This window comes from Antennarius striatus, chromosome 22, assembly GCF_040054535.1.
Source record: "Antennarius striatus isolate MH-2024 chromosome 22, ASM4005453v1, whole genome shotgun sequence".
NCBI classification, from domain to species: domain Eukaryota; kingdom Metazoa; phylum Chordata; class Actinopteri; order Lophiiformes; family Antennariidae; genus Antennarius; species Antennarius striatus.
In genome coordinates, this window is record NC_090797.1 from 3,734,149 (window position 1) to 3,757,202 (window position 23,054).

General features: G+C 42.1%; 2 protein-coding genes across 3 annotated transcripts; one reads left to right on the top strand and one right to left on the bottom strand.

Annotated features, from left to right (window-relative positions):
• Window positions 1-3,578: 3,578 nt before the first annotated feature.
• On the bottom strand, window positions 3,579-10,040 carry ints13 (integrator complex subunit 13). Of its 2 annotated transcripts, XM_068306873.1 has the most exons (18): window positions 9,883-10,040; window positions 9,164-9,414; window positions 8,895-8,969; window positions 8,588-8,790; window positions 8,267-8,347; window positions 7,972-8,062; window positions 7,712-7,840; window positions 7,350-7,373; window positions 6,325-6,409; window positions 6,085-6,177; window positions 5,476-5,565; window positions 5,175-5,353; window positions 4,921-5,085; window positions 4,646-4,800; window positions 4,324-4,554; window positions 4,109-4,239; window positions 3,898-4,024; window positions 3,579-3,802 (listed from the first exon to the last, which is right to left on the bottom strand). In XM_068306873.1, exons 1-18 carry the CDS (start codon window positions 9,884-9,886, stop codon window positions 3,766-3,768), a joined length of 2,151 nt encoding a protein of 716 aa, XP_068162974.1. In that variant the 5' UTR covers window positions 9,887-10,040; the 3' UTR covers window positions 3,579-3,765. The 2 variants fall into 2 exon arrangements, with proteins under 2 accessions (XP_068162974.1, XP_068162975.1); XM_068306874.1 differs by lacking the exon at window positions 7,350-7,373.
• Window positions 10,041-10,624: 584 nt separating this feature from the next.
• Window positions 10,625-22,545, top strand: ano6 (anoctamin 6). The gene is made up of 20 exons (XM_068306885.1): window positions 10,625-10,902; window positions 13,448-13,518; window positions 14,207-14,335; window positions 16,200-16,265; window positions 16,343-16,630; window positions 16,715-16,828; window positions 16,931-17,046; window positions 17,199-17,333; window positions 17,466-17,571; window positions 18,015-18,075; window positions 18,225-18,370; window positions 18,479-18,556; window positions 18,736-18,964; window positions 19,048-19,217; window positions 19,297-19,394; window positions 19,506-19,636; window positions 19,712-19,917; window positions 19,996-20,192; window positions 20,551-20,656; window positions 20,757-22,545. Exons 1-20 carry the CDS (start codon window positions 10,806-10,808, stop codon window positions 20,973-20,975), a joined length of 2,763 nt encoding a protein of 920 aa, XP_068162986.1. The 5' UTR covers window positions 10,625-10,805; the 3' UTR covers window positions 20,976-22,545.
• The last annotated feature ends 509 nt before the right edge of the window (window positions 22,546-23,054 follow it).

Sequence of the window (23,054 nt, forward strand, 5' to 3'; positions counted from 1 at the left end):
TTTAGGATTTTTTTTTAATGATGTAACTATAAACATGGCGGTGGGCCTGAGCGCTTTTGGAACAGAGAATGAACAGTCAAGACAAAAAGACTTGAGATTTTCCTGAAAGCGTTAGATAATAAGAGCGGCAATTCTGAACTGATAAAGAAAATGTGGGCCAGACAAAATTGTGTGTGGAAATAATTTGAAACCCTTCACAAACTTCAGGGGAGCTCCAGAACCTCTAGATCCATCAGTGGGTCTGTTTTAAAATAAGAAAATGAGGCTGACTGGTTGAATTAATTGACCGCATTCATCAAAGTCATATTTTTCCATTATACCTACAGTAATTGCTGCCTTTCCTTTTTCTTTTCTCTTATAGGTCATACTATTTACAACCAAGCACCTACTTCAGACCCCAACTGACCCAAACCAACACTTTATAGGCTAACATCTGCTTCTTATCTACCTCTAACTGAGAATTATAACCACGTTTCCTATTGAGCTCCAGGATAAAAAACAACAGTCATGTCTGCCATCAAACAAAACACTGTCGTCTTAAGTCTTTGCAGATGCATCACCAACCTCACATCTAACACCTCAGCATTCCGATACAATCCAGCGGCTGTCCCCCGGTTCTGACTCAGGATGTAAATTGTCGGCTAAACATAACGACTCACCATGTGTCACTGAAACGCAGAAACAGGTCAACAGGATCCGTCTGGACCCTTTCTGATGTCAAAAGAATTGTCAAACCCCACCAGTAGAACCAGGAACAAATGCAGACATTGTGCTCTCAATTCTACAAAAATGAAAACAAAACACTTTTACAATTGTTCCCACTTTTCATAAGTTGAATTTAAAGCTTTTAGACTTCCTCTACACGGAACGTTTTGGGTTTAAATCTATGTTCCACATGTCCATGGTGCTAATAATAAGAGGCCATGTTAGATGTTGAAGGAGGCCTTTTAAAGGATACTGCAGTATTAATTTTATATGACTTTAATGTACACAGATGAAGACCTGGTCACTGTTGCTCCTTTGCATGGAGCAGTTGGACCTTGGTCCACTGGTGGGCGTCCATCCAGGGAATCCCTGACGTGCTCAACCTTCAACAACTGCGTCCTCTAGCGTCCACAAGTCGCAACTACAACCATTCATAAAAAAGCCAGAATCCCACCAGGTGACCAGTCTGCAGCAAATAAAGTAGCTCCAGCTGCATAGCTCAATATGGAATGTTAATTTAACCTATTTAACTGGACATAAAAGTGAAACTGGACAGTTTCAGCATGTGTGCGCACCCCTCCCATTAGATATATGGGGGGTTTTTTCCCCAGGCATTTTGATGGACATTTTTATAATGCTGTAGTTTGACATTTTTAATGTTTCTTACTTTTATCCAGGCATATGTCCAGTTAAAAATAAAAACATTTATTTCGACTTATTTCCTTTACCAGGGAGCTCATGTTTGTGTCATTATGCAAAAAAGTGCCGGACAACTTTTCATAAAACGAGAAGAAGTGATTACTTTTTGGGGGGAACAACTTTTTTTTGTTTGTTTGGGTTTTTTTTTGTTTTTCTTAAACGCATCAGTAGGCATGGATCCATGCTCCAAGTGAATGCTTTTATTGTGAAAGAATGTGAAAACCTTCCGTGTAAATAGGAAAATTCACTTCCGGGTTGTCACGGGCGCTGACGTCACGCATTTCCTTCTGTCTCCTGTCGTCTCTCCTTAACGCGAACTCTTACAGACTCTCACCGGATCTCTGTAACACCAAAAATGACGCGGGGAGAAGTGAAGGAGGATACATTCCAGGATGTAGTGGAGAAAATGTCTAATGCTATAAAGGATGTAATCGATGCTGTCGTCATCGCAGAGATAAAACAGGCAAAATCAGATGCTGGACGACATGGAAGAAATGGAGGAAATTAAGGAAAATGCAGGTGGTTTCTGGGAGGATAAACAGCACAACACTGAGACTGTGGAGCAACCCCGAGATGTGGAGATAACTACATATCCAGACCAAACTGGGTCCTGTTATCCATCACCACCTGGGGGTAGGTGGACCAGAGCAAACCAAAGGTCAGAGTCAGGGTGGGTGGCACCAACTCTGTGGAGGTAATGGTTCAGGATGCAACGTGGCCTCCAGCGAAGGCATGACTCGGATGAATGAAAGCATGACTCAGTTGAATGAAGGGTTGGATGAGAGAAGAAACCACTAAAAACCTGGACGGGCCGGGAAGGAAAGAAAGAATGTGCCACAATAAATTAAATGGTAAAGTCCATGTATGAATTTGTTGACAACATATTTTGATGAGAAAGGTGTTTGTTTTGATTCTGGGGACGGGAATTTCACATGCCTTCTACCCTTTGTTGTTGTTGTTGTTGTTTTTACAAATGAGATGACAAAGTGAAGTCTGTTGCAATAATATGTCCGTAAAAAAAAACACTGAATTTAAAAAAAAAAAGAGTCATACATGAGTGGGGATCCTTCATGTCACAGCCTTATTTGTGTTTTATATTTTTTTTGAGCCTCAGTTTAAACAGGTGGTGATGCAACAGACCAGAAACAAACAATAAAAAAATGTTTAGTGGATTTTGGAAAGACAAAAAGATATTTCTAAATAAAAATGGTTGAAATAAAAATGTGCCAGAAAAGATAATTTAAACAATATGTTGTCAATAATGTGGTCTTCTTGGTAATTATAAGATTTACAGAAAGTGTGATAATTATTTAAACAAAATTAGGCAGGTGCATAAATTTGTACAGCCTTGTCAGCACTGATTACTGGAACAGAGAATTTGTTTGGTAAGCTCACTGACCTTTGAACTACACACACATGTGAAGCCAATCATGAGAAAAAGGCATTTAAGGTGGCCAGTTCCACATTGAGGTCTGCTAAAGCACATTTGGACAAACCAGCTTCATTAAAGTTGAAGGTCGCATGGATTCCAGTCAGTACCAGCAGATTCTTGAGAACAATGTTTATGAATCAGTGACAAAGTTGAAGTAACAACAGGGCTGGAAACTTCAACATCAACCCCACTGTTGAAATTCTACTAATTCATGCATTCATGCAGAAGAACAAATACAACTTTATGGAATGTCCACCTCAGTCCTCAGACCTGAAAAGTGTTGAAAATCTGTGGTGTAATTTAAAGTGGGCTGTCCATGCTGGTAAACATCAGACCTGACTGGAGATGTTATGTGAAGAATGATCAAAAATACCTTCAACCAGAATCCAGACCCTCAATGGAAGCTATGGTAAGTGTTAACAGGCTGTTATTTCTGCAAAAAAGGATCTACTAAACATTGATGTGTTAATCTGTGTTGGCGTGCCCAAATTTATGCACCTGTCTACTTTTAAAAAAAATATTTTAATTATTTCACTTTCTGTAACTCCTATAAACTTCATTTCACCTCGCAAATATCACTGATTGTCCGCTATATGATATATTTAACTGAAATAGCTGATACCAACAACCAATGAATTATAAATGAAAATCTTGAAAGTCATCAGGGGCGCCCAAATGTTTTCATACCACTGTAATTCATCACTACTACATTCAGAACACACAAGTCAACAGTAGAACCCGCTATTAACAGATTTTATTATGTTCCACAATATGTGAACAAGATATCTACAAAATTATGAGTAAAAAAAAAAGGATTAGAAATTCCTTGTTAGAGTTCATGATCTTATTTCATATCTTGATTCTGGGGCACAAGGTGACAGCCATGATTTCAAACGTCGTGGTCCAAAAGCGATGAATCGGTGGCGACATCATCTGGAGGCCTTCCCGTTTTCGTGAACATCCATTCTGGAAAAAGGGAAATTCAGACATAATCCTGATGTTTATGTGTTTTTAAAATTTGGACGCAATCGGAGCGACTCGACCGTTACACGGTGACGCACCCGTTCTCCTCTTTCAGCTGCTGGTACAGCTCAAACTTGTTGTTCACCCTTCCTGCAAACTCCTGGTGCTTCCTGGAATTGGCTACGTTGATGCGATTGGTCCACATGGTGAGGAGCGAGACGGGACCTGCAGCAGCGGCACAGGATAAAAACACACATCAACAGATAATAATCACTGTGACTGACTCACGACATCAGTACAATCGTCTACCTTTTGCTCTCTCTGGAAGCTGAACTTCCTCTGTGGACAGACGCGGCTTCTTGTTGGCCGGCTCCGGGGAGTCCGGCGAATCCTTGATCACTTCCGTTTCCGGGTCTTCTTTCTCCAGCAAACCCTTTAGTCTATCAATTAAAAAAAAGAAAAACCAGTGTCACATAAGAGAAAGGGTCATCTTGAAAACCAAAAACGATCAAATCACCACCGACCTCTCCGATTCCTGCCAGCTTTTGTCGTCGGTGTCTTTGCCACCATTTTTCTCCGTCCTGTCCTCCCTTTCTTCTCTCTTCCTCCCTCTCTTCTTCCTCTCCTCCTCCTCTGGGGGTTTGCTGCGGCAGGCGACGATGCAGTCCAGGACACGTTGGTGTCTGTCCGTGTCTCCGGAGTGAGTCTTCACCAGCGTTTCCAGCTCGTTCCACATGATGCGATACTGTTCGTCTCTGCGGACGACGAGGAAACCAGAAACACTGCTGACACTGCAGAAAGAACCGATATTTATGCTTCTGCAACAGAATGTTTCAGAATAAACACCTCTTGGGGCCTTTGCCTCTGGATCCCACAGTGGAAATGGGGAGAGGGTCGTTTTTCCTCTCCATGTCCACCAGGTTGTAAACCGTCTTCTGGCAGGTCAGAACATCCTCATCAGATAAAGTCTCTTTCACGATGAGGTTCGCTAAAGGCACCACCTAGTGGACGTCAGAGGGAGGACAGGAAGGAGAAGACGGGTGGCGATTGCTTTCTAAAATGCAGATGTTATCAGTCAAATAAAGAATCCAGCTAAGCAAGCCCTTGTTTTTTTTGCTCACTGCCTGCATGTTGAAGATGGTGGTCTGGGAGATGATCATCGGCCAGTAGCGAGTGTGGCGCTCCAGTTGAGCTTTGGCCCTCTCAGCTGGAAGCTTCCCTGAGGGATCGTGGGAAGACTCTGACACTGGCGTGAGCCGATTCTCTCTCATAAATTCCCCAAAGTCCTGGAATAAACATCAAAACAAACAGTGAAGTTACTACTCAAACATCGCTGATGCATGCTGGGAACGAAGAGCGGGCGTGCTGAACCCACAGTGATGCGGTAGTCCGTCACTCTGCCTCCGCAGCCCTCGCTGATGGAGGGCGGGTCCTCCAGGGTGGAGCGGTTGCTGTTGAGCACGTGAAGGAAGATCTCTCCTCCGTGGCTGCTGAGCATGTGGCTGATGACCTTCGACCCCGACTTCCGCGGCTGCTCCAGCAGCACCGATCGACCTGTGGTCCAACCAACGAGAGGAGAGGCAGGAAGACACCGGTTAGTCAGCAGGTCGATGCGTGGGGAAGGAAGCGGTCAAAGGGCGATAAATAGATAATGAAAGGAGGTTGTTCTATTTTACCATTAAGGAGAAAGTTGGTCAGACAGGAAGAGGGACGACTGTTTACGTCTGTGGGGGAGATGCGATAGGCTCCTGTGCAGTAATGTAGCTCTAAACGGGGGGAGAGGACCAGAGTTAAATCAGGCAGGTGTGATCGGAGGTTTTCCAGTCAATGCAGCAAATGCATCTCTAATGCAGAAAGGAACAAGTCATCAATCTCAAATAGCAGATGCTTGAAGCAGAGCTGAAAATGTGTTTCCTGTAAAACATTTGCAGCTTCTAACGTCTCTGATTACAGGATTTAATGCTTATATTATTCATAATTCACTGTCATCTAAATTTTCCAAGATTTTAGATTTTTTTTTTGAATATTACAGGTATTGAAAAAATCCCCGTCACTTAGGGAAACAGCATTTTTATAAATTGTCATTTTAACAGCCAAAAACAAAATATTCACCAGCTGAATAATGAAAACAATCTTACTTGTAGCCCAACATCAAAACCATGTAATAAAACTGCAGGAAAAAATATATGTGCAGAAAATTTAACCACTTAAAAATAAAACATTTGCTACTTTTTCTTTTCCTTTGAGCCCTTTAAACTGACAAATCTTCAGCTGGCTTCACCCACCTATACTGTGTGTTCGTGGTGTGCACCATTTCAGTGTGATCGTCTCTTTGAGCCCATTTTCTCGAGTACTGCTTCCAGCCATATGTAAATCTCCTGCAGCACAAAAAAAAACCAGACTTCTGATTAATTAAAACAAAAAAAAAAATCATGCATGTATGAAACACCCGAGGACGTTCGGTGCTCCAGACAGTAAAAGCCGCCCAATGGCGCTTCTTTTTTGATCGAATCGTCAATACCAACCGCTTTTAAAGAACTCCAGGTGAGCATCTCGATGATGCAGGAGTTCCACATCATAGTTGGCCGATGTGTTGGCGTGCTGCTCTTCCTGTCCGACACCCCCAGAGACACAATGACAAACACAGGTCAGTACGGAACCAGCGCTTACGCTGAACAAACTGACGCACAAACACACATTAACACTGCTGATTTCATGATCCAAAGGGGAAAATGAAGCACAAAGCAAAAGAAAAACCTTCATTCTCTGGTTGGTTCAAAGTGTTTCCCTCTTTTCAAACGAGAAAAAGTCTCTATATTTAAATCAACACTTGGTCCCAATCTTATAAAACCAGGTTTACATAGTTTAGGCCCAGAAATGGGGGCCAGCAGCGACTGAATGAAAAGCATTCAAAACTTTTCATTTTATAGCCGGAAAAATTTGGCAGTTTGGGGAAATTTAAACAAAGCTTTAATATTTAAAGGTAACTTTTAATATTTTAAAAAATATATATAGATATATATTATCCAGACAGAAACAACAGACCACACAAAGACACTAAAGGTGGGAGGGGATGAAGGGGAAACTGATGGAGGAAACAAAGACCAACTTTTAAATAACGTCTATGGTTTTAAACAGCTGACAAACACTGACAGTTAACGCTGAAAGAGGCAACGCTGGTCACAGACGTTTGGATTCAAAAATATTGGAATGCAGTGGTCACATTATGTAATTTTCAGTCCCCAAATTGGCAGAAGTATTATCAATAAAGGCAAATATAAGTTAATTTACCTTGTTTTAGTTCACTTATTGGTTTTGAATTGATTTGCCATGTTTTCCAGCGGACCCCACGCTGCATTCACCCAGGCGTCCAACATGAAACCAGAGTTGCCTGCTCTTTACTGGAGTCTCACCAGCATCTCGGCAGACCAACTGTTACATCCAGCTGTGAGCCTTTTGCAACAGCAGAGCTCAAAAACATGTACTGCAGACTGCATAGTGTAAATCTGACCCTTCCTCACTTTGAAGTGTGTGTGATAAGAGTACTAACCTGTTCGCAAACATTTAATGTGGGCTAGCAAAACAGAAAATACAGCATGAAACCAGCAGCAGATTCACGGTCATATCAAACATGCAGATGAGATCAACAAAAAAAGAACAAAAAAAAGAGATGAGAATGTAAAGTTGCATGAATTATTGGTGAGGAAGGGTTCACGCATAAAGGTTAAGCAGACAAAAAAAATGAAGGCTGTGAGAGAACATGAAATAATTCTATCAAGTCAAAAGGGAGTAGTTTCATCTAGGCATGGCAACATTTTTGTTCTATCAACAGAAAGTAAATCTTTAAGGTTTATGTGTTTTGACTTTGGGGAGGAATGTGCAAGGCTGGGCGAAGGTCGACGGGAAGTTTACCTTCATCGGGATGTTTGTTATGGTGGTGGAGGCCAAGTCAAAGTGCTGCTGGACCAGAATGTTGAGTTTGGAGGCCAGGTGTCGGCCGGCGCGGACGCTGTGAACCTCGCTGGTGAGCAGAGGGAAGATCTGAGGCAAGAGAGGAAGATGCTGTGTTGGCTAGTAGATGCTAACTCTCCAAGTTTTCACGCAACTCCGTGATCTGTATTGTTTCTTTCACTCAGTCTCTGCATATCTGTGTGATTCTCGGTTGCACTCACCTCCTTTTTAGGTCGGTCTGACACCAGGGTGTCCTCCCCCTGAGGATAGATGTGAACTAAAACCAGGTCACACTGCTGGATGGCCATCAGCCTAAAGCACCAACAATGAGTTAGAGCCAAGGAAAATAAACCTTGGACACATTTATTGATAAGAAAAGACGAACTGCTGCAAGAACACGGTAATGTTTTACCATTTCTCTCATGCACGGAGAGATTAGTACTGTATTTCAGCTACACTGAGATTGAATAATTTTAACAAGTGAGTGACACAGTGGTTCACATATCTGATGCTGACCTGTCTGAGCCTGCGGCCAGCTTGTTTTGTTCCAGGATGGCTTCGTGGATGCAGTCTTCCAACATGCGTACATGAGTATCACTAAAACAAAACAAGAACAGCACCAAGTTAGCACAGCCTGAAAAAATACAGAACATATCAACAGATGAGCGACACATAAGAGGATGAATGAAGGCTGTAATCAGTTGTCTAAAATCCGTCATTTAATTCTAGATTTGATCAGTTTTTGCTCAGTTCTTCAGATTTAATCATTATTAAACTGACTTTCACTGAATTGACTGTCCATTTAAAAGCTAGCGTTAATCTTCCACCAGTGTTCACCTTTTAGCATTGGTTAGGCAGATAATGCGGCCCCTATTGGCTACTCTGTCGGCTGTATCCATCAGAGCAGTGCGCCTCTCGTGCTGCAACTCTGTGATCTTGCATAACGACTCCACCGCAGTGACCAGTCCATGCAGGATGCTGCAGCACTCGGGGTCCTCCGTCGGGTTGGGTGGTCCAACGGCTGCCAGAGCTGACATAAGCTGCCAGAGAAGGGGAGAACTTTCTCAGTGTAGCACCTTCTTCATAAAACGGCATTAAAGTCACACTTGTTTTTGTGGGTTCACGTTTCTGTAAAGTGGATTACCTCGTGAGTGCTCTGCTCTTCCCGCCTCCAGCTGTTCAAGATGTGGAACTCTGAATCGCTAACAATGTAATTAACCTGTCACGAAACAAGATGGCAGACAAAATGCTATGATCAAATCTTTACAAGCAAATGTTCTTCGGAAACTTCAAAAGTCTTTGTCATCAATGTTTAGATTTCACACTTGAGTGAGAACAGAAGTGGACAGACAGCTCAAGATTGTTTAATCCTAAAATAAAGAAATTACAGAAGCAAAAGAAAAGGAGGCTAACCAGTTTGTCCCTTGGATAAATATCGTAGAGGATTCGGCAGTACTCCATGGAGCACTCCACAGCGCAGGTCCACAAGGACTTGGAAATGGGGGCCAAAGGAATAACCCCTTGTGCTCGACTTTTGGTCAGCACGTCACACTCCACCTGCTGACGACTTGACTCTGCCATGTAGGGACAGTGGTCGACCACAAAGACCGTCTTGTGAGACGCTGAGAACATCTTTGTTTTGAAAATCTGCAGTATGCACGGATCTGCAAGAGTAACAGGAAAATACACCAGTGTTAAGCTCTGAACAGATTCGTTCTGCATATTCCAGTACGTCTAATGCAAGTTGGAACATTTTACATTTTGTTTTGCAAGTGATAATACAGTGGAGTGTAAATTTAGCTCAGTATATCTTTTAAAATTGAAGATTAAAATGTATTTGAATAAAACATACATATTCATACAATATATGACGATGTACGTTTGTATATACAAACATATGACATCATCAAGGTTTACGAAAATATACAGACCTACATGGCATAATAATTAAACCTACATAAAGCATGACATTAAAGAAGATCTTCAAAAATGGAGATCCTAATTTCTAGCATGCTAACGTAGCGCTGCCCCCCACAGGACCAGCACTCAGACCATAGCTTTAGCCTTCAAGCTAACACTGGCCCGAATAATTTGGCCGATTCACGTTTATTACCAGAAACATTAACACTTACCCATTGTGACATCTGAGTGATATTACACAGGATGCTCCCTGTTCAAAGTTAAATCACCTATAAATGACAAGCACCTCCTTGTTTTTACATGTAGCGCAGACAATACGTATACCCGGTCAAAGCTAGCATGTTTGTTATTGGCGGAAATGCCAGCGTCCAACAATGTTCCGTCATCTTTTTCCTTCCGCTAGTTTGTTTTCCGCACTAATAGGTTCCTACCACCAGTTGTAATGTAATGTTGTTGTTGTTTTTTTTGAAACACTAAACATATGACTGTACATTTTTAGTTTAATAATCAACAATTTATTTTGCCTAATAAACAGCGACTTGTTTAAATCTAACTATGCCAACCTCATTTAGTCGGCCTGTGATGACGGGAGTTTTGCCTAAGGCGAAGCTTTAACAGTTAGAAATGACCCAGTCCGTTAAGTTTATTCATTTTTGCTGCTTTGTGATGGAATTCTTTTATGTAGGGGAAAAAAAACATTAAGCCATTTTTCAAGAGTTGTTCCCAAATGAACATCTTAACACTTCCACCGGATTTAGACTTTTTTTTTCCTCTCCATTTGAAAGGAATGTTTGGCATTCCCGCACACTCCCACGTGAGATCCTATAATTAGGAAACCCCGAGGAAAAAAAACACACGCACATAGTTTTGATGAAACCATATCGTAACTTGATCTTTCAAACCGAACTGTTCAGACACCCTCCTTCTCCTCCGCCTCCGACCCCACCCGCTTGATTTCCATTCTCCCTCAAGTCGGTGCTTGACTCCGACTTCAAGAGTCAATGTTGTGAAATAAGGCAAGAATGCGCCACGGACGGGACTGCGCGTCAAATCCACGCTCATGACAACCCCACTGCGGGGTGACTTTGTCCACTTGTTTATTCCGGTGATGTGATTGGAACACAAGAGCAGATACATGAACGGTAATAACAACATCTGCGAGATGGAGTCCATGACTGAGACGGAGGAGATGGAGGGCGACATGGAAATGGGAATGATCGACGAGGAAGTTGGTGAGAGAGAGAAAGAGAGAGAGAGAGAGAGAGAGAGAGAGAGAGAGAGAGAGAGAAAGAGAGAGAGAGAGAGAGAGAGAACAATGTTGCGTTGGATCTGCGTGTTGCGTTGTTGTTTGCATTGTGCGTGTTGCGCGTCTTCCCCCGTGACTTCATTAAGGTTTACTCCCAACCTCAGGTTTTTACCCACTGTTTCCTAACTCCAGATTAAGTTGTCCTTGTTTTGCTTTATTTTTTAATCATATTTAAACTTTTCTTTACATATAATAATAATAATTATAAACTATATTACAATTTAAATGTTTTTTTTTTAATTCTCTGCAACTTCAAATACGAAAGAATAACATTTAAAATGCGTCTTTAACAGATGTGTTTTCAATTTAACTGCTCATCAAAGTCCAGTCTTAATTTTCAGTTTTGGTTGAGATGGCTTACATTAAATTTCTGCTTCAAAGATGATGCATCAGCACAAAAAAAAAAGAATAAAAACGAATTCCGATAATGTTTTTAATTTAACCCTGGCCTGGAGTACATCTTCTGGCTTTTGAGCAACACTTTAAGTATTTATTTTTTATTATTGTTTCTTTGTTGAATGCAACTCTTGTTTTTCTAATGGAGCCTTTTTGTTCTGGTTTTACCTAGAAAGAGATTCACGTATAAAAAAGTTCACGTTCCTCCTACAGACCACAAACCCAACATTGCTGTATGGCCCAAAACAACCAATCTGTGCCTGTAATCATTATTGACCTGGATTCTGTAGCAGACCTAGTTTTAACAGTTTTACCACCAGTTGGGGTGTGGTACACACACCTTTTTTTTTGGTACAACATAAAAATCTGACAATATATTTATCTAATCTAATGCTTAATGAATGAATGAATAATGGTGTAGAACACCAGAAACCTGCAGCGGTAATACTTTATTATGGTGTCTCTCTTGATGTATGGGAAAGACTTCCACATCCGTAGACGTCTGTGTTTAATCCATAATGACACACTGTCTGGATTTGGATACATATGTTTATTGACAGACGATCATTAGAGTCCTTTGGGTTAACTTTATTCACTCTGAGTGATATCGTACGAGAAAGGAAAGAAGTGGAAATGACTTGTGATTTTCACGCTCAATCACAACATGCCTGCTAGAGTGCACTCTATTTAATGGTCGCTATGGTTTTGTTATTAATTATTAAGGCCCTCACTTTGTTGTAGATTTTGATGCCAGGATTACTACAAAAGAAGCACAGAAAGTTGTGTCTGATACCTTTAGAGAGTGTTTCTTTTTCCTCAGTGATCTCTATGAGGTCACAGGAAGTCCAAATCTTGTTTTGTATTCAAATTTTTGATCTGAACCAGGATCTTAGCGCTGATTATGTTCCTGTGAAAGATCTTAATCTGACACAGCACCAAAGAAAATACCCCTTTCTTTAAAAAAATGAAATTACTTCCTGTTTGCTGCAGGGACCTGGCAGCAGCATCTCTTGGCCCTCAGTCAGATAAAATCATCTATCTTCATGGTACACATCATTTGAATCCAGTTTGACACGGATATTTCTGTCAAAGAACTATGTTGAGTTTTTTTTTTTTTGGTCTATTTGTTCTGCTGGATTTATTTTCCTTGTTGTCATGGAGGATGTTCTCCAGAGAGGAAATAAGCAGTGAGTGGATGGGCTGTGGCGAGAAAAGGGCACAGATTCAGCGTGCTTTTCTCAAGAATCACTTGACAAAAAGTAGGTTATTTTATTGTTATTTTATTTCACACACCAAAGATGTGACCTGCCATCTACAGCTAAACCCTTAAAGTAAGACGAGACCTTCTTAAAGCTCAGAATATCGGACGAGTTGAGGACTCGGCAAAAGGAAAATCTGAGGGGAAGAGCAGTAATTCCCCGGTTTAGCTCCCCAGGGTGTTGCTGGTCCTTCTCAACACAACATCTGCCTTCAATTAGTTCTCATTTGCTTTGCTTTATGCGGACATCTGTTTGGAAACAGAACCAAAAAAAACAAAACAGACATTTATGATTGAAATATGAAGTATCTTTTAAAAAAATAAGTAAAATACAATCATGAGGAATCTGAGCTAATAGATCGAACAGTGGTGCAACAAAACAGGGAAGTTTTGGAGAATAGTTTTTGTAATATGATGACCACTGGTTCTGTTTCTGGTCCAGTGAACAACGCTGAAGTAGATCATGTATTTAATCCTGGTCATTTTATGGCTTGGAGACAAAAAACAATCGAAAAGCAAAACATCAAAAGATTCCTAAATCTGACATCGCCAAAGACATCGCCAACTGGGAATGTCTTTGGCGATGTCATTGGTAATGTAATTAGTGATGTAATTGGTGATATCGTTGACAGTGTCATTGCTGATGTCAATATAGAAATCTAAAAAATGATCTAACGTGAAAATGCTTTAACATTTAAGAACCAATAAATGATCACAAATTAACACTAAAAAAAGGCCTTGAACAATACATTTCCATTGTTTTTTCATCGTATGACATTTTTGAATCATCATTTTGTGTCCATTGTGTTTCATGCAGTTTACCCGGAGGAGTTTCTACCCACGTACCACAGCATTAAAGAAGGAGCCACAGTGGCCAAAGCTCTACTGGTGAGTGGACTTGGTCCTGTTGACGTGGGTTTTGCAGCGTAATTCATGTGTCGACTGATGGCTTGTTTTAAAGTAGTTTTCTATGCTCTCAGGTGCAGAGAGACAAATTCCTTGTGTCTTTCAAATACTGTGAACCTCCGTTTATTCACTATTTTAATCCAATATATTAAAATTAAGATCTGTTTTTAGCAAAAACAGCAAACAGAAACCAGTTCCTCTTTGGATCTGTGGTTTTTAATGCAAAGCTTGCAATTTTTTATTCTGATGCTCAGAAGTCTTTTAAAATTAACATTACCATCTATGTGCAAAGAGGACTTTCTACAAACCCGAGCACTGAGAAATCAACATTTCCCTTTTTCTCAAACTGAATCATCTAACAAAAGGCAAACTTTGATGGTCAGCAGAATCGTTGGGTGACTGTCACACATTTGTAAGTTTCATAAATACCTTGTGGTGTTTGATTACGTGGAGAGAACGAGAGCGAGACGTGAAGGGAGGGTGTCACAACGTTTGTTGACTCTTCCCACATCGCCCGTTAAAGAGTCTGGTGAAGGTCAGTCTCCGCTCAGAGCGTCTGTCCACAGGAAGCCTCTCTCCTCTCTGGGCAAACATGTACGACATCATGGAAGAAGAGGTGTACGAGTTCCAGGAGGCGGATTTGTCTGACGAGCCTTGTTTCTGCCCTCAGGCAGAGTTTAACGACAAACCGGACTCACTGTTCTTCAACGACGGCGTGAGGAGGATCGACTTCATCCTGGTCTACGAGGATGAGGACAAGAAGGAGTTCGAGAAGAGGCACACCTTCCAGCGGCGCAAGGTAGGCATCAGCTGTGCTGTTATTTATCAGGTCGTATAAATCTGATTTTGTAGAAAGTATTGCCAAAGAGAATAATGTAAAAATAAGTACTGACTCATCGACCCACTGAAAAAAGCATCTGTTATGTTCCCGTTTTTATTGAGTTTTGTCCTTATTAGATTGCATGCGAGAGAGAGAGAGAGAGAGAGAGAGAGAGAGAGAGTTGGAGGTTGTTGTATTTGCAATTGCAGTTTCTGTCAATGCAAGATTTGACCAATAAAGGTCAATCAATGTTTCATTAATGTCTATGAAACAAATAAACGGTGTTGCTGAGTGAATTTGAGCCAAAATTTATGTTTCATTAAACGGACCAATCATATTGACTCGGGCCTGTTTGTAAAGGGAGTTTTTTTTCTTTAGACTCGATGGCTGGAAATGAGTTGTTTGCCTGTGGTCTGAGGAGTAATGCTTTACCCCGTGATTATCCAGGAAAGGGAACACCTTAAACATGCATTGTTCTTCCTTTCTTCTGTACTCATTCATTCAATACTTCTTATGTTCAGGAAAGACTTGAAGCTATTTTTTCCCTGGAGGGGGAGGTGAAGAGTCTTGCTGGAAAGCTTGCCAAGACATTTCAAATCAAACCAGCCTGGTGATATTTCTCCTTATCTAAACATGATCGTCGAGCCAGAAACTTGAACTCCTCATGTAACAAAGCGACTAACCTTACTCACTCCTTCAAATTTGGTAGAACTTCCTGTTAGTTGACCAATCTAAATTGCAGGGATTTGTTCGGGGATTGCACAAATTAAAACCCCCCGTCCTCAGACATGAACGGACAAAACAAGGCGTGTTGTTTGTGACGACGCCTTTCGCAACGTGAAATATGCAACATCACGCTTGGAACCACTTCAGATCCACAGACATGAGACTGTAATTAAAACCCACATGTTATTTTGAAATGCAGGCTGCGTCACATGGAGGCTAAAACTGTGCATTAGTAATCAATTGAGGATAAAAGAGCCAAAGATGGAAGGGTTGGACAAACTTGAAGTTTGTTGTGTTTGGGCAGAGGTGAGAGGAGGTCGTGTGAAGTGCACGCTTAGAAGTGGATCAGCCAGTTTTACTCAGTTCCAGGGGAAAACACCAGCTGGTGGAGCTCTTCACCACTGTATCCGGGGCGCTGCCCCTGATAGAACCATCCCAAACTAAGCGAGCTTAATCCAGTTAGCGGCGTCTGCGCCGTCTCCACCGGACACTCCCCGCACTCTGTTGATCCAAACTTCCATCAAACACGGGTTGCAAAACTTTGTTTTTTTTCCTGCCTCGTCTCTGAATCCTGGAAGGGCGTGGCACACTTCAGACGCTGTTTGCTATTTGCTATTTGCTAACATGAAGTGACACTGAATTGACTTTTAAATATTTAATCATCTTGACTGAAATTCTCACACACACACACACTGTATTTCCTGATTCATGTCAGCATGGTGTAGCAAATACAAACTGCAGATGGGTTTGACTGTTTGCTTTGCCAACAGTCCCACAAAGACACCCTTAGAATGTCACATTCAAATTTAAATTTATATTTTTTCTTTTGTTGATGGTCACGAATAATCACAGAATTGATTCGAAATGTTAAAATCAGCTGAAACAGAAATATTTAACGTGACATTCCACTTTTTTTTTTTTTTTTTTGGTTTTTGGGAAAGCCACCGTTTTGTCATGAACCTGCCCCAACTTGCTTGCTATTTATATAATGTACATAATGTCTGTTGTTGAACTGGAACATTTCCAGACACCATAGATGACACTTTTTAATTAAGTCATGCATAAATCATCCGTACATCATCCAGTACAGAAATGAAAAACTTGTTCTTCGTCACAGAGACGGCGAGAGTATTTTGAGGCCAGCCTGATGAAGATGGGGATGGAGCTGGAGGCAACGCAGTCGGTAAGTGGACCGCATGCCGTTTGGAAGCTTCCACCTCATTCATCGATTTAAATCAATCCTGTCTTTGTCTTCTGCAGGTCATCGATGACCAAGTGATGTTCGTCAAAGTCCACATGCCGTGGGACGTCCTGTGCACCTACGCCGAGGTCCTTCACATCAAGCTGCCCATCCAGCCCAACGACCTGTCCGCCCAGACCTCCCCATGGCGCTTCTTCTCCTTCATCACCAAGTATTTCTACCCCAGCGAGGACGTGATCACGGAGGAGGCCGAGTTCTTCACCGCTCCCTTTGAGAAAGACCGTCTGGAGTACTTCCACATCCGGGACAGAGACGTCTTCTTCACGCCATCCATGAGGAGCAGGATGGTGAGTTTTTAGCTTTGTTGTTCATTCGGTGGAGGAAGTTGTGCAGACGTCTAACATAAACCTCAAAACCACTTCTGGTTTCAGGCTTTTTACATCCTGAGTCGTGCCCCGTATGAAATACGAGGCAGCAGAAAGAAATTTGGCATCACCAAACTGTTGGACGGTGGAGTGTACAAAGCTGCTTACCCCCTGCATGATGTAAGAAAAGTCATTTATCTTTACGAAAATTGTTTTATTTATTTTATTATAGGACTGAAAACATACTTAAAAGGTCCTTCATTTCTCTGTTGGCGTTTTCAGTGCAGGTTCAACATCAAGTCCAAAGACGATGGCTGCCCCAACGACAGATTTAAGCTCTACGAGGAATGGGCTCACCCCAAAAGCTTCTACAAGATGCAACCCCTCGACCTCATCAGGTGAACACAATCTACGATCACACGATCAACTTACGATACTAGAACTGCTTCTCCGTGACCGAAAACTCTTTCGCCCTCTTGTTGAACTGCAAGACGTTTCTTTTTTTTGGTTCCATTCTTGTTGTTGATTCTTTTCTTTTTTTTCTCCACAGGAAGTATTATGGGGAGAAGATTGGCATCTACTTTGCCTGGTTGGGTTTCTACACTGTAATGCTCGCTCTGGCTGCTGTTGTGGGTCTGGGTTGTTTCATTTATGGGTACAAGACTCAGGAAACCAGCACCTGGAGGTACGTTTTCCATCTGGCCAAGAGATTTTTAAAGGATGATCCTGGAGATTCATTGATGTGACTGGAGGAAAACATCAGTATTGACCCTGTTGTGTGGTTCTTCATTTTAAATTCTGTTGTTTTTCATTGCAGCAAAGAGGTGTGTGACCCTGAAATCGGAGGGAAGATTGTGATGTGTCCACAGTGTGACAGGGAATGCAAATACTGGAAATTAAACAGCACCTGCGAGGCTTCAAAAGTGAGTTCCACCGCCGAAATATTTTCAAATCTATACATTTTTCATTTTATACTCCCAATAATGTTATTTAATATCTCAGTCCGTCTGTCAAGAAGTTTACCATCCTGACACGTTTGTCTGAGAAACACTTTCGCTTGTAGATCTGAACTTTCAAAGTGAGACTTCTTGAAGAAGAAGTTAAGATACTCCAATTTTTATACCGTACGAAGAGTCAAATTGATGTTCGTGAATCATTTCACGTTAATTACAGAGAAAATATTTGCATTTCAACTCGGTTCTTGCAGCAGCAACATCATGCAGTACAGTTTTAGGATTTCCATATTCAAATCTGCGTTTCCTCTTTTATCTGCAGCGAGACAACAACAGTTGTGTCTCCGAACAGATTTATATATAAATAGAATAAAGTTTAACCTCCTTATTTGTCTTGTTTCCCATCTCTCTAGAAACTCTGTATATTTGATAACTTTGGAACTCTTGTGTTTGCAGTTTTCATGTCCATATGGGGTATGTTTCACATAATTCTCACCACAATTTATACATTGTCTACACTCACACATCGTATCCTGACTTATATTTACAACATGCACATTTAGAAATGTTTGTATTCATGTGTAGGTGATGTTTTTTTTCCTCTTTTTCATTTCCTTGTGCAGTAACTTTGTTTCTGGAGTTCTGGAAGCGCTACCAGGCGGAGCTGGAATACCAGTGGGACACTGTGGAGTTTTTAGAGCAGGAACAGCCGCCCCGTCCAGAATATGAAGCCAAGTGCATCTATGAGAGGAAAAACCCCGTCACGGGGGTAAAATATGCTCAGATTTTCTTTTCCTGCTCGTCATATTCAGAAAAAAAAAGAAGCCAAAATGTTGTTGTGAAAGTTTATGATTTCATTGAATTGTTTCTGATTTAGGTGAAGGAAAAAGTGCCTTATACAGCCTGTGGACGGTGCATTCGGGTGTCAATAGGAATTGGAACAGTCTTATTTTGGGTAACATAAATAGATTCCATTTTTCCTGCTAGCATCTTTTTTTTTCCTTAGTCTACAACTCATTAACACTTTCCTTTGTTTTTTGTCTATACAAACATAAAATGCTAAAAAATTCAAATCCAACAATCATCTTAAGTTAGAATTTGCGTCGGTTTCTAACTGAATTCCGTCCTTTAAAGGTCCTGCTGATCCTGGCGTCCATCGTGGCCATCACCGTCTACCGCCTGGCCGCCTTCTTTGCCTTCTCCGCCAGACTCAGAGCTCAGGACCTGAAGGAGCTGGAGCCTCTGAAGGAGTACGTCACCCCTCAGATGGCCACTTCCGTCACCGCCTCCCTCATCAGCTTCGTTGTCATCATGATCCTCAACACGCTGTACGAGCGAGTCGCCATCTGGATCACTGACTTCGGTGAGTTCTGCGCTGTGCTTCATCCTGCTGTTGACGTTTCATGTGTTGTAATCGATTACCCTCTCTGTCCTGTCGGATACCAGAACTTCCACGGACCAAGACGGACTACGAGAACAGTTTGACCCTGAAGATGTTCCTCTTTCAGTTTGTCAACTATTACTCCTCCTGCTTCTACATCGCCTTCGCCAAAGGGAAGGCGGTCGGCTTTCCCGGAGACCCGGTTTACCTGCTGGGGAAGTACCGGAACGAGGAGGTACGGGTTGTCCGTGTAGCTCTCACATCCGACTTACTCGCTTCCTCTTCATGACTCGTGTCCTGCGTCTATCCTTCAGTGCGACCCCGGCGGTTGTCTGATCGAGCTGACGACTCAGCTCTCAATCATCATGGGCGGCAAAGCCATCTGGAACAACATCCAAGAGGTTTTACTCCCGTAAGAAACCGACAAAAACATTTTTTTACTGCTTTAGTCGCTAATCCTCCATCAGCTCTTGCTTGTCGTGGACCAGTGTTACTGTGTGTGACCTTTTCCACGTCTCCACAGGTGGTTGAAAAATGTGATTTTCCGCCACTGCAAACGTGCGCATTCAGAGAAGGTGATTCCTCGCTGGGAGCAGGACTACCAGCTCCAGCCGTTCTCGAAATTAGGACTGTTCTATGAATATCTCGAAATGGGTAAGAAAGTTCAAGAAACGATAAATCCACATCGATTTTGCTGTTTTCACGCGTGAACTTTTCCTCTTTTGACAGTCATCCAGTTTGGCTTCGTGACCCTCTTCGTGGCCTCCTTCCCTCTGGCTCCCATCCTGGCTCTGGTCAACAACCTGTTTGAGATTCGGGTTGACGCCTGGAAAATCACCACTCAGTTCCGTCGCGTGGTGCCGGAGAAAGCTCAGGACATCGGAGCCTGGCAGCCCATTCTTCAGGGCATCGCTATCCTGGCCGTGGCGACAAACGTGAGCTGCCGTTAACGCGGGGTTATCGGATCGGTCGCCGTGCAGAACTAAAGTTCGCTGGTGTCCTCTTACCAACAGGCCATGATCATCGCGTTCACCTCGGACATGATTCCCCGGCTGGTCTACTACTGGTCGTTCTCCGTCTACCCGTATGGAGAGAACTCAGATCACACCATGGAGGGTTACATCAACACCTCGCTGTCTATATTCAACATCGAAGACTTCTCCAACTTCAGCAGGCCCCTGGGAGTCGTTCCCAACATCACCACCTGCAGGTATGATACCCCGCCCGTCTGGGTTCCTGCCATATTCAATGATTTACGTCAGGGCCACATCAGCATAACGGCTGTCCTCAAAGGGCCAGATGTAACTAATAAGAGTGTAAGTGTAAGAACACTTTTGACCTTTTTACTTTCAGACACTCTGACCTTTCATGCTCTCGCAGGCCACATAAAATGATGTGGCGGGCCACATTTGGTCCCCGGGCCTTGAGTTTGACACGTGTGATTTACATCTCCGTCTTTTCATGATTCCATGTACAGTAGTTTTAAAGATATTGTTGGATATTGCTAATATTCATGCAGTTTATGGTGTTTGTTTGTTGTCTGAACTATTAATATTTTTCTTTTCAAGATATCGAGATTTTCGCTTCCCCCCCGGCCACCCCAGGCAGTACGAGTACAACGTCTACTACTGGCATGTAATCGCTGCCAAAATGGCTTTTATAATTGTTGTTGAGGTGGGTGGAAACAGGAAGTCTCCCTGACTCTAAAATCATTAATGGGGAAAAAAAAAAGTGTTCATGTAAGCCTCTTCTTCTTCTTCTTCTTCTTCTTCAGCACATTGTTTACCTCACCAAGTTCATCCTGTCCTACGTGATCCCGGACGTCCCGTACGCCGTCAAAGAGCAGATCAAACGGGAGAAGTACCTGACCCAGGTGATCCTCCACGAGACCAACCTCAAGCTGGTGACCAAGCGTTTGAAACCGGCCCACGACGAGACCATCGAAGAAACCAAGGCGGCAATGGCCATGGAGGAGATGGATCTGGATTTTTGACGACAGAGGCATTGATGATGTTCATTCTGGAGGCCTTACCCACTTTTTTTTGTTGCACATCTCTAAAAACTTACCAACACTTTTTGAATCAGTGGCAGAATTAAGGCTAGAAATAAGGTACAGACTTTTGCAACCACTGGGAGAAAAAGCCACTGTTTGCTCTCCCCTCCTGCTCCATGTCTTCACACCCTGGACTCCCTCGTGTGTTTGGTTCATGCCAGGCCAGATGTGAAAGGAAAAAGACTATCACTCCTCTCTCACCTCCAGAAGTTTGTTTCCAAAGTGAAACCAGGGAGGTTCAATCAGAGCCTCCCACTCCGACAGCTGGTAGAGCGAGCACTAAGAACCACTAAATAATCCGACCTCAGTGTCCACTTGTGAGGTTTTTTTTCCAGGGCTTTTAACCAGATGACATGATTTTCATCCACAGAAGAAAATCCACTGAGTTGTCATGGAGACGACTGTTGAGATTCCATCCATCGTATCTGCACAACTTCCAATCTGTGTTGGCTCCAGAAAAATTTAGTGATCCGAGTTGTGTGTGTGTGTGTGTGTGTGTGTGTGTGTGTGTGTGTGTGTGTGTGTGTGTGTGTGTGTGTGTGTGTGTGTGTGTGTGTGTGTGTGTGTGCGTGCGTGCGTGCGTGCGTGCGTGCGTGCGTGAGAGAGAGAGAGATTTCATGAAATGCACCAGTGCTGGTTGACTTTTTTTTACTTTAATGCTGTTATAAAATATCAGTATTAAACACAAAAATTAATGCAATGCAATATTCCTGATGAGGAGTTCCCTTTTTTTTTTTACTCTTTCGTCTCTGTTACTGAAACACGTGGAACACGTGAAATAAGTCAGTGTTGCGTGACGCACAGCGGATGTGGACTAACTTTAAATCCACAGGAGTGGAGCCGACTCCACGGAGAAGTTTAGGAATCGCATGACCGGTTTAAAACTGGAAGCGCTTTTATCTTTATACCAAAGTGTATCGTTAAACCTGTGTATTTTTTTACGTATCTCTACCATGTGGGTTGTTTTTTCCTCACCTGTTTGTTTATTTGTCAGCAGAAGATGTCACATTTTTGACTGCTTTCAGTAATAGGGGCCTTCAGGGTGGAGAAGAGAAAAATGTGGACAGTCAGGTTTTGCAGCTCTGGTGGAGACGTGAGTTCTCCAAGTGTCCTGCTAGTGACTGAATGAGCTGTGACCCTGACGATGTGCGTGTACTCCATCTCTTTCTGTATACATGTACTCACATATACTGCGCTGTTTTACAGTTAAGAGTTGCAATCATTTGTCCTGACCGCTGCACTGCACATTTACTTCAGTCTGCATGTGATGCCCTGCGGCAAACGCAAACAGTCCATCACTTTATTTGTGCTGCAATGTTAAATCAATACCTCTGTTCTACTGTGGCCTCGCCTTATGGTTTAAAAGGTGGTATTATAACCACTCAGTATCATACACCAGCAGTATCCGACGATGCAAATGTCTCTTGTGTTTTTGTTTTATAAAAAGCCATGAAATTGTTTTATATAAAGTTTCCTTCCTGTTTTAAGTTTTTAAAGTGTCTAAAAAGAACTCTCCAGTATTTTGTGGGTGTTTTTGGTTCTCCATCATAAGTGGAAGCTTTGTTAACACGGTCAAATGACTGCACCAACACTGGTAAATAGTTTTGCTGCTGTAACCCTTAATCAAAGCCCTGCTGAGCACAAAAGCAGCTTTCAAGACGATAAGGATGGCAACTGGAGTGAGGAACAAAATTTCTGAACACTATCATTACGGTAATAATAGCACTGAAAGGGGCCTAAAAAGCAGATGGACTAAACTGGTTATTCAGTTGGTTCAACAGGATCTGCTGTCACAACTTCCTCCAGCTGTCATGCCACTTATTTTATATTATTCTTTAATCATCAATTTAAAAAAAAAAATTCAGTCCCAAAAGCTTATTTCCAGATCATCAAGCCCTGAGCTTCATGGATTTACTTACTCAGTAAAACATCCTTGAACACTGCACATCAACATTATTTTTCAAATGTGCTGTCATTGGATAAATTAGTTTATATTAACCACATGCAAAGACTTTACAA